We start from the raw sequence: 21,559 nt of genomic DNA on the forward strand, positions 1-21,559 counted from the left end.
TTTCTACTATTATCTATGAGACTCAACATGGATTTGTGAAGGGATGCTCTTGTTTTAGCAATATGCTAGCCTTTTATGATAAAGTTACAATAGCATTAGATGAGGGAAAGGTATATACTGCCATTTTCTTAGACTTAGCAAAGGTATTTGATAGGGTGCCACATGATAAGCTGATATTTATGTTGCAGCACATGGGTCTGGATGTCAGATTGGTCAACTGGATTCAGGATTGGCTGTCCGATAGGTATCAGAGAGTTGTGTATGGTGGGGCAGTTTCAAGGAAGCAGAGGGTTACAAGTGGGGTCCCACAGCCCTCAGTACTGGGACCTATATTATTTAATCTTTATATCAATGACATTGTCAGTGGATTGCAAGGGGATATTCAGTTGTTTGCAGATGATGTGAAGCTGGGAAGGATTATTAGTAATAGTGCAGATGCAGCAGCCCTGCAAGAGAATTTGAATAAGCTAGATAGATGGGCAAATGAATGGGGTATCAGTTTAATGCAGCAAAATGTAAGGTCTTGAGGTTTGGGAAACATCGATAGGACACTGCATATTCTATGGGAGGAGTTATACTGGAGGAAGTAGAGGAGACAAGAGATCTGGGGTTGATGATCGATAGAAACCTGAAATTTAGGGGACATGTTGCAAAGGTGGCAAAGGTAACACAGAGGATTGCTACAATAATGAAAAGGACACTGACCTGCAGAGATAAAATAGTTATCATTCCGTTGTATAAGACCCTGATCAGACCACACTTGGACCATTGTTCTCAGATTTGGTCCCCAGGATTTGAAGGGAATAAATTAACTGTGGAAAGGGTACAAAGGCAGATAACAAAGATGGTTTCAGGACTGTACAATGATAGTTATGAGGATTGGCTGAGGGAATGTGGACTGCAGAGTTTGGTGGATAGAAGAAGGAGAGGTGATATGATTGAGACTTTTAAACTGTTGAGAGGTGGTTACAGGGTTGACACTGGGGAGTTCTTTCGTTTGGTTGAACAGCAGGAAGGAGTGATGACAAGAGGCCATAAATACGAAAGGAAACTGTGAGCAAGAGGGTGAGGAGTGGTTTCTTTGCATGGAGGGTGGTTGAACCATGGAATGCATTGCCTGATGGAGTGGTGAGAGTGAGAACGGTCAATAAGTTCAAGGAGTGGTATGATAGACTTTGTGTTTCTTAGGGGGAGGACCTCCCTTCAATGAGTCTTGATAGACTTTGTGTTTCTTAGGAAGGACCTCCCACAATGAGGCTTTTGACTCCATGGAGGCCTGAATAATAATAATAATAATAATTAGTATGGTATCTCACATAATTTCTCTTATTTTGTGTTGCTTTATCCAGTTCTACACCATACCAGTCTAGTTAATTCTCTTATCTATTTCTAGATGTGTAATTTTCTCTGGCTTGTGTAAAACTGGTTAATACACTGATCAGCACAAATGCTGTATATTAAAGTGTTTATATTAAAGTTATTATATCTTATATATTGTCATCTAGTCCACAAAACATCGAAGGAAGGAAAACGAAAAGCAAAGATTGCAGTCCTAAAGGAAGCCACCTAGCGAATTGATTAGGTTGAGCAGAAGTTTCAAGGATGTTGAAGTTTCACGCAGTCATACCATTGAAACTGGAATAGTTCTTCAGAACAAAAGCTATTTCTTGAAAGAATCTTGCAAATTCACATTTGTTTCTATGAAGTACGATGGTTTCTTTTCCAAGAAATCCTGTTATGAATGACACGGCATGATCATCTCCACAGCTAAATAGCCACAACATTAGTCATATGCAATTTTTTAAGTTCTGTAGAAAATTTTTTCACCTGGTTATGAAGTAAATTATAATAGACAAGAAATTATATTATTGTTTCAATCCTAAACCCAATCATAAACAAACAAAGTTTGCATTATCTTCATGACTAAGCTACTTGTATATGAATTATCAAATTTTCATCACATCAAATTTTGTATTCTGTGATTACGATGTTTATCATCCTGTCAGGTTTGGCTACAATGAGCAAATTTGCAACTCAAGGTACCTTATCTGATAATCTTCAAATATAAAAGCTGGTGCTGATCCTTTGGTCTTCCTATAACTAAAGACTTGTGAGACTTATGAATCAACTGGAGGGACTGGTGCTGAAGGGAAGAATAATGAGTGATATGAACAAGAGATCAGAGAAAGTAAGAAGCAATATGAAAGAGCAGGAGAGAGCAGAACAGGTGATACTAAAAGGCATGTGAATGGAAAGAAACATAGGTGCAAGAGATGAGAATGAAAGAACAGGAATGGAATGCATGATGGACAGGGAAATGGGAGAGAATTCAGGGTACACATGGAGATGTATAAGGAGAGTCAATGTTGGAAGCAGGAGATGAATGTATGTAGGGGTATGGTAAGCACAGGAATTGAGTTAATCTGGAAAGCAAGGGAAGTACCCAAGTCTGGGGGAAAATATTGGGGAACTAGTGATAAAAATGAGGACACAGGAGCAGACATGGAGAAAAAAAAAAAAATTGCTGTTTATTTACAAATGCCAGGACTATCAGAAATCAGTGAGATGAAATTACCGCATTAATTAAGTTCATTCATCTGAAAACTGTTGGAATAATGGAAGATGGCTGGATGAGAATATCTTGACAGGAATAGAAATGGAAGATATAATGTTTTTGTGAGCATAGGAAAGGCAAAATGATGAGAGAGATACTACTGATGACAGCAGGAGAATTATGCTTCAAGGTGGAGATGTGCAATTGTGAATGGAATGTTAAACCTTCACTAGCTGGTGAGAGTGATTGGGAGGTGATCACCTGTCTGGTGACCAGTCATGTGAATACTTCTGGTAGGAAAGAATTATCAAGTTAAGATAATTCTTTAAGAAAGAATTTCTTAAAGAATTGAGTTTAAGAAAAAAGCAGAGAAGACAGCTTGGAGTCACAACATTAAACAGTTAGGAAGAAAGGAGATCAAAATACTGTACATAAATGATATAGGAAATAACCTGAAAGGAAATATTCAGTTGTTTGCTAATGATGCAAAATTAGGTAGAGTAATAGTTAATCAATGTGACATGGAGAGCTTGCAGTACGATTTAAATAGGCTGTCAGTATGGGTAAAAGTTAATGGGTATCAATTTAATGTCGAGAAATGTAAAGTTATGCATTTTGGGATAAATAGGTTATAAGCCATGTATCACATTGATGGCACTGTATTCCAAGAAATAGATCAAGCTAGAGATTTAGTGATGGTGGTAGACAGTGAGCTAAAGTTTAGAGGACATATTGCAAAGGTAGCCCATAAGATTACTTGGCTTTTGAAGAACACATTAACAAGTAGAGATAAGGAAGTGTTATTCCTCTTTATAAGGCCTTGATATACCTACATCTGGATTACTGTGCTCAAGTCCAATCTCCTGGGTTTCTTGGGGATGAAGAAGTGGTGGCGGATTCAGAGGCGAGTGACCAAGATGGTGAATGGCCTATGGAATGTTCCCTGTGAGGATAGATTGAAGGTGTGTGGATTGCAGAAGTTGGTTGATAGGAGAAAAGGAGGGGATATGATAGAAACATTTTAGTTGCTTAAAGAGTTTTATAGGATAGATGCAGGGGAAATGTTTCAGCACTTGGCTAGAGGGACCAGAACAAGGGGGGGGGGTATCCCTGGAAGTTGAATAAAGGTATGGTTAGTAGGGGATGTGGGGACTAGATTTTTTGCTTGGGGAGTTGTGACTGAGTGGAATGGGTTGCTAGAGTCAGTTGTGGGTAAATTAAAGATACCAAGAAATTACATACTTGATTTAATCCTTAATCCAAGTGTAAGGAAACAAACTTTGCACCTGAAGTCTGTTCAGGCCTGAGACAACTCGTGGTAAAAGGTGGTATGATTTCACATCACTTGCCTTAGTATCCCATAATGCAAAGCACATCTCCTTGCAGACATGTATAATGCTATGCATTATGGGAAGACCTTTTTTATATTATTATAATTACGGCTATTATAGCCTGTTTTTGTTTAGGAGTGTCCCTTATTTAAATACATTGGCTATCAATACTCAAGAGGGGTATATATATTTAGGGCATTATTGGTGAGTATAGAAGGCAATTAAGGTAGAATAAAAGAGGTGGAAAAATTTGGTACATACCTTTTTTGATTCTACGATGTCTTCCACTTCCATGATCTCACTGAAGGTTGTTTACAAGAGGGAGGGGGGTGTTTAGATGCAAGAAAATAAGTTTGGATAACCCGGATTAATATTAATAATATATATATATAAATGTATACATATATTATTTTGAATTAGGGCTCATTTTTGTGGGGCAGGGTTAACGGGGTGACCCTGTTAATCCTGCCCCAGTTGCCACAATAGTTTTACCCTTCCTCCCCTTCCCCCCCCCCCCCACAAAAATGTGCCCTAATTCAAAATAATATATGTATACATTTATATATATATTATTATTATTAACCCGGGTTATCCAAACTTATTTTCCCACATCTAAACACCCCCCCGTGCTTGTAAACAACCTTCAGCGATATCATGGAAGTGGAAGACATCGTAGAATCAAAAAAGGTATGCACCAAATTTTTCCACCTCTTTTATTCTACCTTAATTGCCTTCTATACTCACCAATAATGCCCTAAATATATATATACCCCTCTTGAGTATTGATAGCCAATGTATTTAAATAAGGGACACTCCTAAACAAAAACAGGCTATAATAGCCATAATTATAATAATAGCGTTTAAGAGGAGTAACATGGGATTTTTCCCAGAGACTATACTTAACCTTTTTTTATATATTTTATTTTTTTATATTTCTGTATTTTATATTTTTATATACGAGTTGCCTTTTGGCAACTCGTATATAAAAATGCAGAAGTCATATTTTGATGACTTCTGCATTACTTCAACCTTGGTGTCACCTCTGAGTCTGGCTCTGAGTCTGATGAGACCTCAATAAAGGTTGAAACCAGTCTGGGTAGTGACCCTTCCCATAATGCAGAACATTATACATGTCTCCAAGGAGATGTGCTTTGCATTATGGGATACTAAGGCAAGTGAAGTCATACCACCTTTACCATGAGTTGCCTCAGTCCTGAAAATACTTCAGGTGCAAACTCTGTTTGCTTACACTTGGATAAAGGATTAAACCAAGTAAGTAATTTCTTAGTATCTTTAATTTATAGTATAACCAAGTGGAAATACTTTCAACAACTACCTATCTCTAATCCAGAGTATTTTAATAATAAGGTGTGACACCTTTTGGCAACTCGTATATAAAAATATTACTTCTGCATTACTTCAACCTTGGTATCATCTATGGGTCTGGCTCCCACTGATGTGCTTTTGTGCGGAAGTGGTTGTGGCAAGGCTGTAGCCAATGAAGTTTTAACTGAGGCTCGGCTATCGTTGTTTCCTGCATCTGGCTCTCACAGATGTGCTTTTGCACAGAAGGGGCAGTCCTTTCCCTGAAATATGAGTGGCTCTGTTTGGGGGTAGGGTTTTGCCTGTCTCTGAGTGGGGCCACCGCTGAGATTATGGCTCTGCTTGGTGGGGTGAGCCTGCCACTTGGGGGGGGGGATCTATGCTGGGTTAGAGTTAAATGATCCTTTGGGTTGCTCATTGTTGGGTGATCGGACAAGTTTTTGGAAAGGTAACCTCGCACTTAAAACAGGGAAACTGGTCTGGGTAGTGACCCTTCCCATTATACATGTTTGCAAGGAGATGTGTTTTGCATTATGGGATACTAATGCAAGTGATGTGAAGTCATACCACCTTTACCACGAGTTGCCCCAATCCTGAAAATACTTCAGGTGCAAACTTTGTTAGCTTACACTTGCATAAAGGATTAAACCAAGTATGTAATTTCTTGGTATCAGTTGTGAGTGCTTGAGTGCTTTGTCTGTTATTGGATTCAAGGAAGAGGTATAATAGATTGTGTGGATAGATTAGGTCTCCTGTGATGAGTTTTCAGACTCCATAGAGGTACCCATATAATAATGATAAAAATTGTTTGCATGTTGATCAAAACTGCTTGACATTCCAGCTATTTATTCCTTAACATTCCAGCTTGACATTCCTGTTATTAAAAACAGGAATGTCAAGCAATTTTTAGAATGTATTCTGAACATCAGGAAGTTAAAGGTAGGCATGAAATGAATGAATACAGAGATTAAGTATGCAGCCTTGAATAAGACATTATGCTGGGTTAATGATAATTAGGAGTTATATGAGGACTATTAAGAACTGGCTAGGAAGCAGTGGTGTAGCTAGAGCTTTTGCCAACCGGAGCAGTCCCTGAGTTTACCACCACTCTCAATACACACCAAAAATACTACAAAAAGTCAAAACGACGTATAGGGAAATAAATTAAAACACTATGTTTATTTTTGAAGTAAAACTTTAATTTCAACATTTTAAAATGTTATTTTTCTTGCTTTTCTGTTAGCAAAATCGTCAATGACATTGTCGAAGTCGATTTCATAGTAATGTAGGTAATTCTTAATCAATTTTATGTAGAAAAACTCCACTCACAACTAGCAACACTTACAGCAATTGTAAGGGAATTTCGCAGTAGTATTACAATATTTGAAATAAGTTTTTGAGACTGTATTTTAGAATTAACTGTAAAAGTTCAAAAATGTTCAAAGTGCCGCCCAGAGCGGACCCCCCCCCCTCTAGCTATGCCTCCGCGAGAAGGGTGACTCATTTGGTAAGGATAGCCAAAATGCAGTATCAGTAGCAATTGGCTAAATCAGGCAAAGAACAATCATAGAGAGTTCTTTTGATATGTGGGAAGTAGAAGAAAGAATGATTTGGGGCAAATGATGTTAGTGAATGAAAACAGCAGATTCATAACTAATGCTGAAGACATAATTGACATATTCAATGAGAACCTCATCAAGATATTTCATCCTTGTGTCTGACTTATGATCAGATTGAGCATATAGGTGAATATAGAAATGAGGGTAAGAGTAGAATGAATATGAGGAATTAAGTAAACATAATGTTAATCAGATAGCAGGAGTCAATGAAATATCACTGTGTTTAAAGAGAATGTTCCACAAAAGCCTTGACATACCTGTTTAGCAAGAATCTTGCAACAGAACAAACCCAAAGAAGTGGAAAGAAGAGAAAACTGTTCATCATTATAAAGGGATGATGATACTAGGGCCATAGGAAAATCTGTATGTCTGGAGTTATTGTGAAGGGCAGGGGAGAGGTTAGTGAGTGCTAGGATCCAGAAATGGGTTGAAGAGCAATATTCTCTGTGAAGATCCTCATGGAAGATTCATATTTCAGCAGTCTATTTAATTTCAACAAGATGACAAATGTAACAAACATAAACAATGCACACATGGAATATTTTGATTTTGCAAAGACCTTTGATAGATCACCACCTGATAAGTTGGTAACTAAAGTGAAACAGATGGAGTTAGATTAGTGAGTTCAACAGTGATTGGCTATCAGTAAATTGTATAGCAGTATTCTAAAAGGAGAAAGCCAGTGGATCTGTTTTGGGATGAAATAGTTTTATCCAGAGATATACAGTTATTTTCTGATGATGTAAAGTTGGGGAGAACTATGAGAAGTAGAGCAGATGTGACTTTACAGAAGGATCTGAATAGATTCAGTGGGTGTAGCTGCCACTATAATACCATAAGAGAAATAAGTAAGGATGAGATGTGAAGTATATATTTGAAGAGGAAATTTTTGAAGGAGATAGAGGGGGATGGCATATCTGGGAGTAAAAGAGGAAAGGAACCCAAAGATTAGAGGTCACTGGACTCTCTCTAAAATATTCTCATTCCCCCCCACACACACTCCCTTGAAAACTAAGCATTCAGATACGCACATGGTATATATGGCACATAGTATATAACATATATATATGTGTGTGTGTGTAGCGTTTGCAGAGAGCTCCCGAAAAGATAAGTATTATTTTGAGTAAAAATTGATTTAATCTCAACAAACAATATCACGTTGAGATTAAATCAATACTGATTTAATCTCAACGTGATATTGTTTGTTTTTGGTAGCTTGGTGTGTGTGTCTGTGTGATTTCTGCTTTATTTAAACTAGTATTTTAAAAGATACGATTGATAGTGTAGCACATGGTGCCAATGCGACAAAAAACAATGGTGTACAAAACTTTGCCATCTTTATTCAAAAACATTAATGTAAGGGAGTTCGTTCAGTGTAACGTGTGTGTGTGGGATGTATGCTTTCCCGAAAGAAGCTGGAGTTTGGATAGATAATGATAGTGGTGAGAGACTGTGCAAAAAATGTAAGGAAAGTGAGAAATTGAAGTGTGTGTCAGGTCGTAAGATTGCTGTTGTAAAAGGAAGCCAGAATGTGAGAGAAAATAGCGGTTTGATAGGAAATTGCAATGTTGTACAAGATAGCAATGAGAGCGGTGATGAAAGAGAGAGTGAAAGTAATTATACAAAGATAGAAAATGGTTTGAATGATGAAAAAAATGAGGAATTAGTTGTAATGAGTGAGATCGCATGGTTATGCAGAGTAATACATAGGGCGAAGCGGCAGTTGGAGCGACTGCAAAACTCTTTCCCGAGTGCCTTGGTTAACGGAAATAAGCACGTGTATAAAAGGAAAAATAAGCCTATGATTGGGAGTGTTTCAGAAATGAAGGAAAGAGTGTTGTATGGTGACTCGTTAGTAAGAGGTGCGATAGATGAGAGTTTAACTAAACTGTACTTACTAGGTGTCAAAATTAAGGATGTAAGTGAGAGTATTACAACGCAAAAGCAGAGGGTGAAAGAAATGATAGTCATGGTGGGAATGAATGATTTGAAAGGAGATAAATTTGATATGAGAGAGGACTTGAAGGAATTATTAGCGGTAGCGAAAGAAAAGAGTGAAAGAGTTAGGATAGTGAGTCTGTTGCCACGGTATAACAGAGAAGGGTTTAGAAGGAGGGCCATAATTGCAAATTACTTTATGTGCAAGTTATGCAGACGGTGTGGTGTGGAGTTTGTGGACGTGTGGAGTGAGTTTGATGGGTGAAAGGATTTGTACAAGATGGATGGCTTGCATTTGAATGGATTTGTTGTGCGAAGACTAGAAAAAGTGTTGCTGAATGAAGTGAAAGTGGACGTGCAAAATCAGGGAAACTAGAACTATTAAGTAGGGGGAGAAGTGGATATGCAGACATCAGTCAGGCAGTTGAGTGCAAGAATGTATATAATGTGCCCGAGCCAGTACGAAGGAAAAGAAATCAGAATGGGATAGTTAGTATAATGCATCAAGATAAGGGTGGGACAAATGGACCTCTGCATTTCATGTATACTAATGCCAGGAGTATTAGGAACAAGAAGGAAGAATTTTTGGCCTTGGTCGGCTCTTCCTGGCCACAGGTTATTGGCATTAGTGAAACATGGCTGACAGAAGAAGATATAGTTAGTGGGAAAGGTGTGTTCAGGAGGGACAGAGAGAATAAAATGGGGGGAGAGGAGTGTTATTGATGATAGCTGATGAATTGCAGCCAAGGAGAATAGAAGTTGTATTGCAGGATAGTGAAAAGAGCTCACTAGAGGCTATTTAGTGTGAGATTGAGACTAGCAGAACAAAATATACAGTTGGGTGCTGCTATAGACCAGGTGATGGAATAGATGGTGGAGATAAACAAATTGATGAAATGAGGAAGGAGGGTAATTATTATAGGGGATTTCAACTATGGTAACATTGATTGGGAGGAGGAGAGGACACATGTGAGGAAGGAACTGGATTTTATTCAGTTATTAAGGGATAACAATTTGAGACAGCATGTAATGGAAAATACTAGGGGGTTCGAGAGTGCTTGACCTAGTAATAGCATCTGAGAATTTGACTGTAATGAATATGACCAGGTTGCCACCTATTGGTGAGAGTGATCATAAGGTCTTGACCTGGGAGGTGGCTAATTGTGTGAAATTTTCGATTAAGACAGGGTACATGTGGAATTACTGTGCTGGCAAATATGACAAGCTTAGGAGATTGCTTGGTTCAGTGCCATGGCATGTAAAACTGCAAGGGCTGGATGTTGATAGTGCATGGGAAGTGGTCGAGGAGCATTTGCAGGAGGTTATGGCTGACTATATACCTAGAGTCTGAATAGTAAATCAAGTAGGGGTTAAATGGATGAATAACACCATTAAGCTTGAGTTGCAAAAAAAGAAACAACTGTGGAGGGAATTTAAGGAGAAAGGTGACCTGCAGGCACATAAATGGTATAAAGCGCAGGTCAGAAGGGTAAGAAAAGCAAAAGCAGACTATGAAAGGAAATTAGCCATGCAAGCTAAAGAGAATCCCAAACAGTTCTTTCAATATGCTGCAAGTAAAACAAAGAACTGAACACGGCAGAATGATTTTAAGAAATGCTGATGGTAGGGAGGTCACTGAATCAGTCAATATAGTAGAATTACTGAGTGAGCACTTTGCAAGAATATATCATCCAGGTGGTGACAGTGCAGAAATGAATGAACCAATAGATTATATGGGAATTGTGGTGAATGAAGTGGAGGTAAGTAGTCTATTGCATAACCTCAATGTCAATACATCTGTGGGATTGGATGGTATACCAGCTCGTGTCATACGTGAAGCGGCTAAAGAATTGTCAGTACCCTTGACCATTTTGTTTAATTTGAGTCTCGGGTCTGGGTTAGTCACAAGGGGGTGGAAAGAGGGGAAAATAGTTCCACTGCATAAAGGAGGTTCCAAGACTGCTGTTGCAAATTACCGACCGATCAGCATACCAGGAGTCGGTGTCAAGGTCTTGGAGAAAGTAGTCAAGGGAAAAATACAGGAATGGATTGATGAACTAATTCATAAACTGCAACATATGGGAATGGATATAGGGTTGGTGAGATGGATAGAAGGGTGGTTGATGGAGAGATATCAGAGAGTAGTTTACTCAGGAGTAGAGTCCAAAAGATGGCCTGTGACTAGTGGTGTGCTGCAGGGTTCAGTTCTTGTACCACTGCTGTTTAACTTGTTCATTAACGATATAGGGAAGGATCTGAGAGGAACAGTTCATTTATTTGCTGATGATGCAAAGTTAGGTAGGGCAATTGTGAGTGCATAGGATGTCAAAATTTTACAGGATGATTTGGATAGATTGGAGGTCTGGGCTAAGGAGAATGGATGTCAATTTAATGTGGCAAATTGTAAGGTTATGCATTTTGAAGTGAAAAGATTAGCAGCAGTATATCACATTGGTGGAACTGTACTCCAGGAGATTGAAGAGGCCAGGGACTTGGGAGTGTTGGTGGATAGGGAGATGAAGTTTAGGGGGCACATTGCAAAAGTGGTTAAATCAGCTCATCAAATCACTTGGATGCTGAAGAATACTTTGACAGGCAGAGACAAGCAAGTTATTGTTCCTCTGTATCGAGCCTTGATAAGACCCCATCTCGACTACTGTGCCCAGATTTGGTCACCTAGGTTTCTTCTTGATGAGGAGGAGGTTGAGAGGATCCAGCGGTGAGTGACCAAGATGATAGCAGGTCTATGGAATGAACCTTATGAGAACAGGTTGAAGATTTGTGGGTTGCAAAAATTGTTTGATAGGCAGAAAAGGGAAGATATGATTGAGACATTCAAATTGCTGAAGGGTTTCTATATGATTAATTCAGAGGATATTTTTGAGAACAGAACTGGTGATGGGAAGACTAGGGGACATCCACGGAAGCTAGGCAAGAGTGTGGTTAGTAAGGGTGTTAGAGCTAGGTTTTTTTACTTTTAGAGTGGTGAATGATGGAATAAGCTGCCAGGGTCTGTTGTGGGTGCTATGACAGTGAATGAGTTCAAGGCAAAGTATGATAGATACTGTGTGAATGTCGAATAGTTGTGATGGGCATGATGTTTAAGGCCTCCCTCGATGAGTCTAAGGATTCCTTGGAGTCGCCCGTAATAATAATAATAATATATATACAATGACTTTTTTGCACCTACATGTCAAGGTGCTCACCATAAATGGAAGTGATTAACTGTCATTTCATCCATGTGATAAAATGACAATCACATAAATGACACTAAGTCATAGTGGGTAGGATAGTTAATAAGTGATAGGTATGTAAATGTATTTTTGCTCTGTGAACAATTATTTTTAAACAGCATCAAAAGAATAATAAATTATTTAAGAAACAGTAATAAATACATACATACATTTTATTATTTCCATGTTTTCTAAAGGTAGCCTCATTAACAATTTGTACTTATTAGTTTCCAGAGAACCAAATGGAGATGGTGAATTCCTAAAATTAAAAAAAAAAAAAAAACCCTGATACATCCTTTCTATAAACAACATTTCATAAAGTGTTAGACTATATAGAATATTATAAAATTTTAGACATTCAAATAAGTAACCTCTCAAATCCATAAAGCCTAAAGGCAATCAAAAAGAAAAATGAAGAAAAGAAAATCAATCAGCCATAAAAGCAAGGACTAATAAATAAGAAATCAAGGTGAAAGCTTGGATTCTCTATTGTGCTCAATTGTTCATCTTTTATTTCTTATTCCATACAAATTTTGTCAATTTGTCAGAGTTAGCTGATCTCATACAAAGGTAGCAGGGTTTTTTCTCCCAGAAACTCGGGTTTTTCTTCCTGCATACAGACATATCGGCCCTTCAGAACACACGCAATTTATAGACAAAAATACTAGTTGTGGTGGAGGTGGGTGGTAGATGGCGTTGATGGAGATGATTCGTAGTAGAGGTTCGGTGTAGTGCTTGAGACAGTTGTAGGTGTCCTCCCGCAATGAGTCTTCAGACTCCTTGGAGGTATCATGAATAATAATAATAATAATAATAATAATAGATCATGCCAATTTTTGTTTCAAATCAGACTATATGTAGGAATACAAAGAGCAAAAAATAGGGTTGAAATTATATGTTGCAAACAATCAGCTCTAGCTTTATTTCCATAAGTTAATAAACACTGAGATTTAGATTATACACAGATTCTTCTAGATGAAATTTTGGTCTAGCCTGCCATTATTTAGGCTTATTTAGCTGTGTTAAAACTGAGTGTCACAATGTTAAACAAAGATGTCACAATGTTTCAATTGAACTATTTGTAGTGGCAAATAAAGTTAAAATAAATTATATATTATAGTATATAAGCCAAAAATAGGTCAATGTTTGACAAATGAACTAATAACTTTTGACACACTCAATTTTTTTAAAGTACGACCATGTTAAAAAAAACGGGGTTTTTTTGTTTTTTTTTATTTAAAGTAAAGAGCCAATAGGCTTCATTTCGGTGATGTAAAACATTATTTAAATTAAGGGGAAATTAAATCCCAAATTGTTTTAAACCCGAATAAGAAACTCAAAGATTGGAATCAAAGAGTTTCGTGCTGAATATAGCAACTATAAACATATCAGCGACTACTAGCATAAGCTAAAGCACGTAGTTCAAGTATGTAGTACAGACTAGGGCAGTGATGGCGAACCTTTTTACCCAGGTGTGTCAAACATCTTTTTTTTTTAAATATTGATGTTGTCGATATGCCACTTGCATACATGCCTTATAAATTTAACTACATAATCATAGATGGTGACTTATACATATCATATTAGGCTATTTATTTAATAGGACATTGATATAAAATCTATGAATTCATATTATACAATTAATTTAATTTAATAAACTGAAATTACAAACTTTACATTTAATGACTTTTTTGTTGCTGAGTACTGGTAGAAAGTTGCTTTATAGAAGGGCTATAGTGTGTACATTTTAATGCTATACAGGCAGTGCTCAAATCATTGCTCAATCTATTTCTCCCTTTCGATTTGTATTATTTAAGGCAGAAAATAGAGTTTCACAAGAGTATGTAGAAGAGAAAATTGTTAGAAGAGCTTTAGCAAAGATTTTAAGGCTATTCCACACGCTTAGAATTTCACAGTCTGAATTTTTACATGTGGTATCATGCAGACGTTCCCGCTCAAGTTCTTCTATTCATTTCTAAAAGCAATAAACTTTCTTTTCCAGATAAGATTACACTGGAAGTCAGCTAGTTGCATTTCTAGATCTTTTAAATCCAACCACTCAAAGCCATCTAATTTAAGATCCATGAATTCTGTTTTATGAGGATACTTTACGAATTGGATTGTTTGTTCCAACATTCGAAATTGCTCAAATCTAGAAGAAAACTGCTCAGTTACTGACTTTAGAACTTCGATAGATTGGTTGATACGTTGTTCATGATTTTTGGGGCTGGTTTCATTAAAAAAATTTTCACTCTCGGGAAACACTTAAAATTGTTACTTTCCTTTCTAAATCACGTTGAAATATTTTGTGTTTATTCTCAAAGCTCTTGATCGTGCCAAACATAACATCGACAGATTTTCCGAAACCTTGCAATTGTATATTAAATTCATTCAGGTGCAATGAAAAATCCGTGAAAAACCTCAGCTTACTGAGCCAAGCAGAATCATTCAACTGAGAAAATTCGTTCTCCATGCCCTTTGTATTTAAATATAATTTCATTTCATTTAAACATTCAACAAACCATTCAAGTACTTGGCCACGACTCAACCATCGAATATTGTTCTACATTAATAGACCATTGTACACTGATTCAACTTCGCTTAAAAGTGAATTAAATTCTCGTCTGTTTAAAGCTATGGCAGCAATAAAATTAGTTACCTTTGTCACATTTCTCATCACATCATCCAAATCCTTTAAGCTTGATTTCGCACACAGTGTCTCCTGATGTATAATAAAATGGAAACAAATCAGGGGATGACCAGCATATTCTGTAAATTGTTTGATAAAACCGACATTACGGCCAACCATATTAGGCACACCATCAGTTGTAATTGAAAATATTTTCGATAAATCTGTCCGTTTCTCATGGAACACTTTAACAACACAGTCGCATATGTCTTTACCTGTCGTGTTTTGAGATAAATTTTCTAACTTTATCAATTCCTCATGCATAGAATCACCGTGAACATACCTTGCAATAATAGCCAATCGAGCTGATGATGTAATATCTGTAGTTTCATCAAGACAAATGGAAAAACAATGGCATGAGTTCAAGTCTTGCTGTATTTCATTTTCTATACTAGCATTCATTGATATAACTCTATCTTTAATAGTATTCTTACTTAATGGTAACTCTTTCATGCACTTTACAATAGCTTCCTTATTATGAAAGTCCTCAAATAAAAATGGTGCACACTTTACGAAAGCTTCTTTAATATAATCACCATCACTAAGTGCTTTCCCATGTTCAACAATAGTATGTAAAATGCTGTAACTTGTGGCTACTAAATTTGAAAGTCCTGAAAAATTAAATTAAAGTCCCTGATTGTGATTTTGCCAGTTTTAGATGTTGCGATATGTATTCTTTGCATTCTTCAAAAGTTTTTCTAGGAGCCATTTGTGCTTAGTTTCAAAATGTCTTCTTACATTCCAAGTTCTACTCACAGGTAGCTCACCACACAATTTACAGAGAACTTTATCGCCTCTATCAGTCCAGGCATCTTGGAAATTTCTTCCACTTCCTTTCTGTGATAATTTTAGTTTTTTATTAGTGCTAGCTGCCATTGTAAAAGGGTTCACAAATTAAAAAAGAGCACAATTATATACAGTGGTAATTAAGCAGTAATAATTAATAAGAAATATGGCGATATAAGAAAATAAGAAATATAGTTGGCGCTGATGTAGATGATTGGTAATAGAGGTGGAGACGGAGAAGTTGTACAATAGTGTACTCCCGTGATGAGTCTTCGGACTCCTAGGAGGTGTCACGAATAATAATAATAATAATAATAATAATAATAATATTTACATCTGTATAACAGAAAGGTTCTTCCCCACTAGATCGATGGTCGGTGTGACTAGCATGGCCTGCAACTCCAGAGTGGCTATGGTGTAATTGGATATATTTTCTATGTTCATCTAATCAAATGTTGGCTGTTCTTCCAATGTGGCAAAATATTTCAATTTGATGGAGCAAGGAATCATATAGAGTTCAGTGTGATCTAAATGAAGGAGTGGATCATTGGAGAATGGATAAGGGTAGCTAATTTTTTTATAAGACTTGAAAGATAGTTGAATATTTATATCTTTTAAGGGTACATGAAATTTTTTTCTGAGGCAGCATCCCAGATGTAAGGAATGGCAATGGATTTTTTGTAATGTGGATTTTGGAGAGGATTCAGTTTGGGAGTAGCAAGTAAAGTTCTGTTGATTTTGTAGATTGGTGGGGCAGAGTCATTGGCTAAAAGAAAAAAAGATGTCACAAATGCGAATTAATTCAGTGTAGAAGTTAATATAGGCAGTACAGATGGTTTCTAGTTTTCTCTCCTCTCTGGTGGATGGTACATCATAACTCCTCCCAGCAGAGTGGTGTTATTAAAACTTTAGCAAACAGGGATAGAACCATCTGTTCAAAACATATTTCTTCAGAGAGCCAATCAAATCTATCTATCTATCCATCAATGCAACTAATTTCATACACAACAGGAAATATCACACAAATGCACCACTGAATATATTTTCACTTCTGCCACTAGAAGTTTCTCTCTCCACAACCTTAAGAATAAAAATAGCTCAAGTGCCAGTAAATTTAACAAACTTCTACAAAGATGCCCTTCGACGATGGAAGAAGCTAAACCTCCAGCATACAGTGAAGACAGCATCCCTACCTGAAATCCTCATGGAACCCATCTTCCACAACACGATGGTAAGAAGCCCGATCGCTCAGAAAGAGATTTTCTTTCCTCCATGGAGCTGGCAAAGCGTGAGGATCTTGGGTGACATTCTTTCTCCAAGCCTCACCTGGCACTTTCCAAAATCGCTCGAAAACCTGGAATATGGGAATTAGTCTGAGCAGATACACACTGTAAAGGCCACTTTTCAAGCTGCTATGCCTGATAGCATAACAGAAGAGGAGCATAGCCCTCCCTACTCAGAAGATCCAGCGCCTATCTTTCTGATAAAAACCAATAAATCATGGGAGAAACTTACACCCAGCAACACCAACAAAATCTACAGCACTCTAACACAACAGTCGAACCAAAACACTTTACTGGAAAATCCTGCATAATCTGATCAAACACTATTTCAATGGGACCTACCATATCGCACAAAAGCCATCAAACCTGACGCATATATTCAGTGGAGAATGTGGCACAATGTATTACCCACTCCTACTATATTATGAAAATGTAACTCAAACGTCTCAGATAACTGCCTGTTCTGCTACCAATTAGGAACAGTCCGGCATATCTACTTGGAATACCCAGTCAACACTAAATTAATCAGTTTGTCTCGGGAAACGGCGGCTCTCACCTGTGGTAGTCTTCATACAGAAGAGGAGTATTTCAATCTCGTCCATGCAGAGTCAAATAACCATTCATTTTGCAATTACCTCTTCATCACTGCGAAAGCGGTAATATACAACTTCTACCTCAGACATACAAGACCAGACAATTACCTCTTCATCACTGCGAAAGCGGTAATATACAACTTCTACCTCAGACATACAAGACCAGACAATTACCTCTTCATCACTGCGAAAGCGGTAATATACAACTTCTACCTCAGACATACAAGACCAGACAGCACAGCAACTTCACAGAGAGAGGCAACTGACCAACTCATTGCAGCCTTCAAACAAAAGGTGAGAAGTCGAATCCTACATGAGCATCACCACCATAGGCAAAACAACACATTAGATCTTTTCCACCAAGACTAGAATCCACAGAATCAACTCTTGGCTGAGCAGGGCGACTGCATCATAGTCCACTTTCCAGCATAGAAGTGACATAAATCCAACCCCCCCCCCACAAAGAAAGGAGAGGAAGAATTGTTGTGCTTAACAGTGCAAAAAGTAATCAGCTGGCACTCTCATGTAAATAGATAATATTGTGCTGTAGTAACTCTTATGTTCTTCCACATTTATGTTCTTATACAGTATCATGTCAAAATGACTCTTAATGGCTTTAATCTTAAAAAAAAAAAAAAAAAAAAAAAAAATTTAATTCGCCTTATAAGTGACTTCGATGTAACATACTTCGACAAGAGTATGAGCATGTAACCTCTCTGCCTAACTACAAAGAACCCAAAACCGGTTAATCCTGTATATAAAATTGTTATAAAATAACTTTAGTTTAATCCTTTATCCAAGTGTGAGCAAACAAAGTCTGCACCTGAAAGTATCTTCAGGACTGGGGTAAGGTAGTACAACACCAAGCAACTCGTTGCAAAGGTGGAGAAAGATCTCATCACTCCTATCTCAGTATCCCCCATAATGCAAAGCACATCTCCTTGGGATATGCGTAATGCTATGCATTAAGGCAAGGGCCACTACCCATACCGGTTTCGACCTTTATTGAGGTCTTGTCAGTGGACGCCTGGCCCAGTAGTGGAGACACCAAGGCAGAAGCAATGAGAGGTCATCCCAACCTATAGGAGTTGCCAAAGGGTGTACAACTTTATTATTAAATTACTCTGGATTCAGAGAAAGATGTTGAGAGTTTATTTTTCACTTGGTTAGACTAAAATAAGTTTAGTTTAATCCTTTATCCAAGTGTGAGCAAACAAAGTCTAACCAAGTGAAAAATAAACTCTCAACATCTTTCTCTGAATCCGGAGTAATTTATAATAAGGTTGTACACCCTTTGGCAACTCCTATAGATTGGGATGACCTCTCATTGCTTCTGCCTTGGTGTCTGCACTACTGGGCCTGGCTCCCACTGACAAGACCTCAATAAAGGTCAAAACTGGTATGGGTAGTAGGCCTTGCCTTAATGCATAGCATTACACATATCCGCAAGGAGATGTGCTTTGCATTATGGGAGATACTGAGATAGGAGTGATGAGATCTTTCTCCACCTTTGCAACGAGTTGCCTTGGTGTTGTACTACCTTACCCCAGTCCTGAAGATACTTTCAGGTGCAGACTTTGTTTGCTCACACTTGGATAAAGGATTAAACTAAACTTATTTTAGTCTAACCAAATGAAAAATAAACTCTCAATAAGATTGTTATGTTCACAATAAAAAAAATAAATAAATAATAATAATAATTTCATACACAGCTCTACCTTCCTTACTCTATTACCAACAACTGTGTATCTATTTTTCAAAGGCCATCACAAAATCTAGACCCCTGTATGAGTCCCTACTCTCATTTAGTATCTCTGTCATCATGCTGCAACATGCAACAAACTGCTAAAATATGACTGCTTACTTAACAAATGATGACCTCCACAGAGAATTTTGTGCTTATTAACTCAATCCTGGATCCTACTCTTGCCAACACCTAATTACCACTTCAGATATACAAAATATCCTGTAATTTGATATACCCTGGTGTTGGCATATCCCTACTCCTTGCCTCATTTCTTCAAGTTTCCTTACTTTATTAACATCAAATTTATTTACGACTATTCAAATATCCTGTTCATTGGTTAGAGCCTCAGCCAATTTTCCCAATCTTACTCACCTTTGTATGAAATACCTTAATGAAATGCTTCATTTAAAACTTCAACTATATCCAAGCTGATTTATACTTTCTGGAGCTCTAAACAGATTATTGTGAGAATTCCTTCCTCAAAAAAAGAACTCTGATTAATATATACTATAGGTATAGTAATATAAAAATTAATAATTTACTTGAAACAAACTAGAATTTTTATTAAATTTAAAAAATGTATAATATTTAAGCTTTTCCAAACAAGATATTGTTAAATGCAAATAAATAGGAAAAAAAATTGATAAAATAGTTTGTATAAAACAGAACTTCACATTTCACTTTGTATGCTAAATACCTATATAAGAAGGAAAAAAAATTATAAGCAAATTAAATAAGTTCTAAAATTTTTTGCTTAAACCAGTTCATCTATTACAGAATCATAATTTAAGTTTTGAAGAGCAGATTTTTTGATGTTTAATGCTACTAAATTCTACAAGAAATTTTAGGTCATTGTTCAGAGATAATCCTTTTTTAATCCTTTTCAATGCACTAAATCCCTCTTCAATTGCATTTGAAATTAGCATTATCAAAAAATATATGTAAAACAGTTTAAATATTAGGGACTATGGTACTAAAACCATTATTTCATATAAATTAGCTGTGAGACTATGTGAGACATTACTTCAGCTGTGAGACTATGTGAGATTTTATACTACTTGTTCCCAGAGTATCTATTAAGACTACGCTTTGCTTAATGTGTGGGACATCATATAAAGATATGCCCCGTTTTCTTCCTTGAAGATCAGCTGGGGATCCTTCTTTAATCAATGAGGGCATGTTGAAGATGTGAAAATACATCTCAGTTACTTCACCAACTTTAGTTATGCCGACGGAATCATATCTTAACTTACAGGCACTATTATCTATGGTAAACGCTTTCAAGAATGTCAAATCAGTTCTATCGTTGATATCTATAGTGTATATTGCCTCCGTAAGGTTTTTTTCAAACCTCTTCTCAACAAGAAGGGTCACAGGATAAATCAAATAACTTCAGCTGTGCGACTATCTGAGATTTTATACTACTTGTTCCAAGAGTATCTATTAAAACTCCGCTTTTCTTAATGTGTGTGGAACATCATATAAAGATATACCCCTTTTTCTTCCTTGAAGATCAGCTGGGGATCCTTCTATAATAAATGAGGCCATGTCGAAAACGTGAAAATAGATCTCAGTTACTTCACCAACTTTAGTTATGCTGAAAGAATCATCTCTTAACCTAGAGGCACTATTATCTATGGTAAACGCTTTCAAGGATGTCAAATCAGTTCTTTTGTTGATATCTATAGTGGATATTTTCTCCGAAAGCTTTTTTTCAACCTCTTCCCAACAAGACGGGTCAGAGGATAAGTCAAATAACTTCAGCTGAGCGGCTATGTCAGATTTTATACTACTTGTTCCAAGAGTATCTATTAAGACTCCGCTTTTCTTAATGTGTGGGACATCATATAAAGATATACCCATTTTTCTTCCTTGAAGATCAGCTGGAGATCCTTCTTTAATCAATGAGGCCATGTCAAAGACGTGAAAATTCCCTTCTTGTTGGGAAGAGGTTGAAAAAACCTTATGGAGACAATATCCACTATAGATATCAATAAAAAAACTGATTTGACATTCTTGAAAGCGTTTACCATAGATAATAGTGCCTGTAAGTTAAGAGATGATTCTGTCAGCATAACTAAAGTTGGTGAAGTAACTGAGATGTATTTTCACGTATTCGACATGGCCTCATTGATGAAAGAAGGATCCCCAGCTGATCATCAAGGAAGAAAAAGGGGTATAACTTTATACGATTTCCCACACATTAAGAAAAGCAGAGTCCTAATATTATAATATTAAGATACTCTTGGAACAAGTAGTATAAAATTTTACATAGTCGCACAGCTAAAGTTATTTGATTTATCCTGTGACCCTCCTTGTTGGGAAGAGGTTGAAAAAACCTTACGAAGACAATATCCACTATAGATATCAACAAAAGAACTGATTTGACGTTGTTGAAAGCGTTTACCATAAATAATAGTGCATGTAAGTTATGAGATGATTCTTTCAGCATAACAAAGTTGG

The 21,559-nt window shown here is 36.9% G+C and overlaps 1 protein-coding gene across 1 annotated transcript in view; it reads right to left on the minus strand.

Moving 5' to 3' along the window:
• Nucleotides 1-21,559, minus strand: part of LOC150100673 (rho guanine nucleotide exchange factor 17-like) — a 425,511-nt gene that overhangs the window by 162,182 nt on the left and 241,770 nt on the right. Inside the window, exon 9 of the mRNA XM_090401857.1 lies at nt 12,169-12,257. Within this exon, the coding sequence (XP_090257983.1) occupies nt 12,169-12,257 (89 nt within the window). The remainder of the gene's footprint in view (nt 1-12,168; nt 12,258-21,559) is intronic.

This window comes from Typopeltis vanoorti, chromosome 12 (genome assembly GCF_054136105.1).
Source record: "Typopeltis vanoorti isolate ZY-2024b chromosome 12, IOZ_Tvanoo_1.0, whole genome shotgun sequence".
Classification (NCBI taxonomy): domain Eukaryota; kingdom Metazoa; phylum Arthropoda; class Arachnida; order Uropygi; family Thelyphonidae; genus Typopeltis; species Typopeltis vanoorti.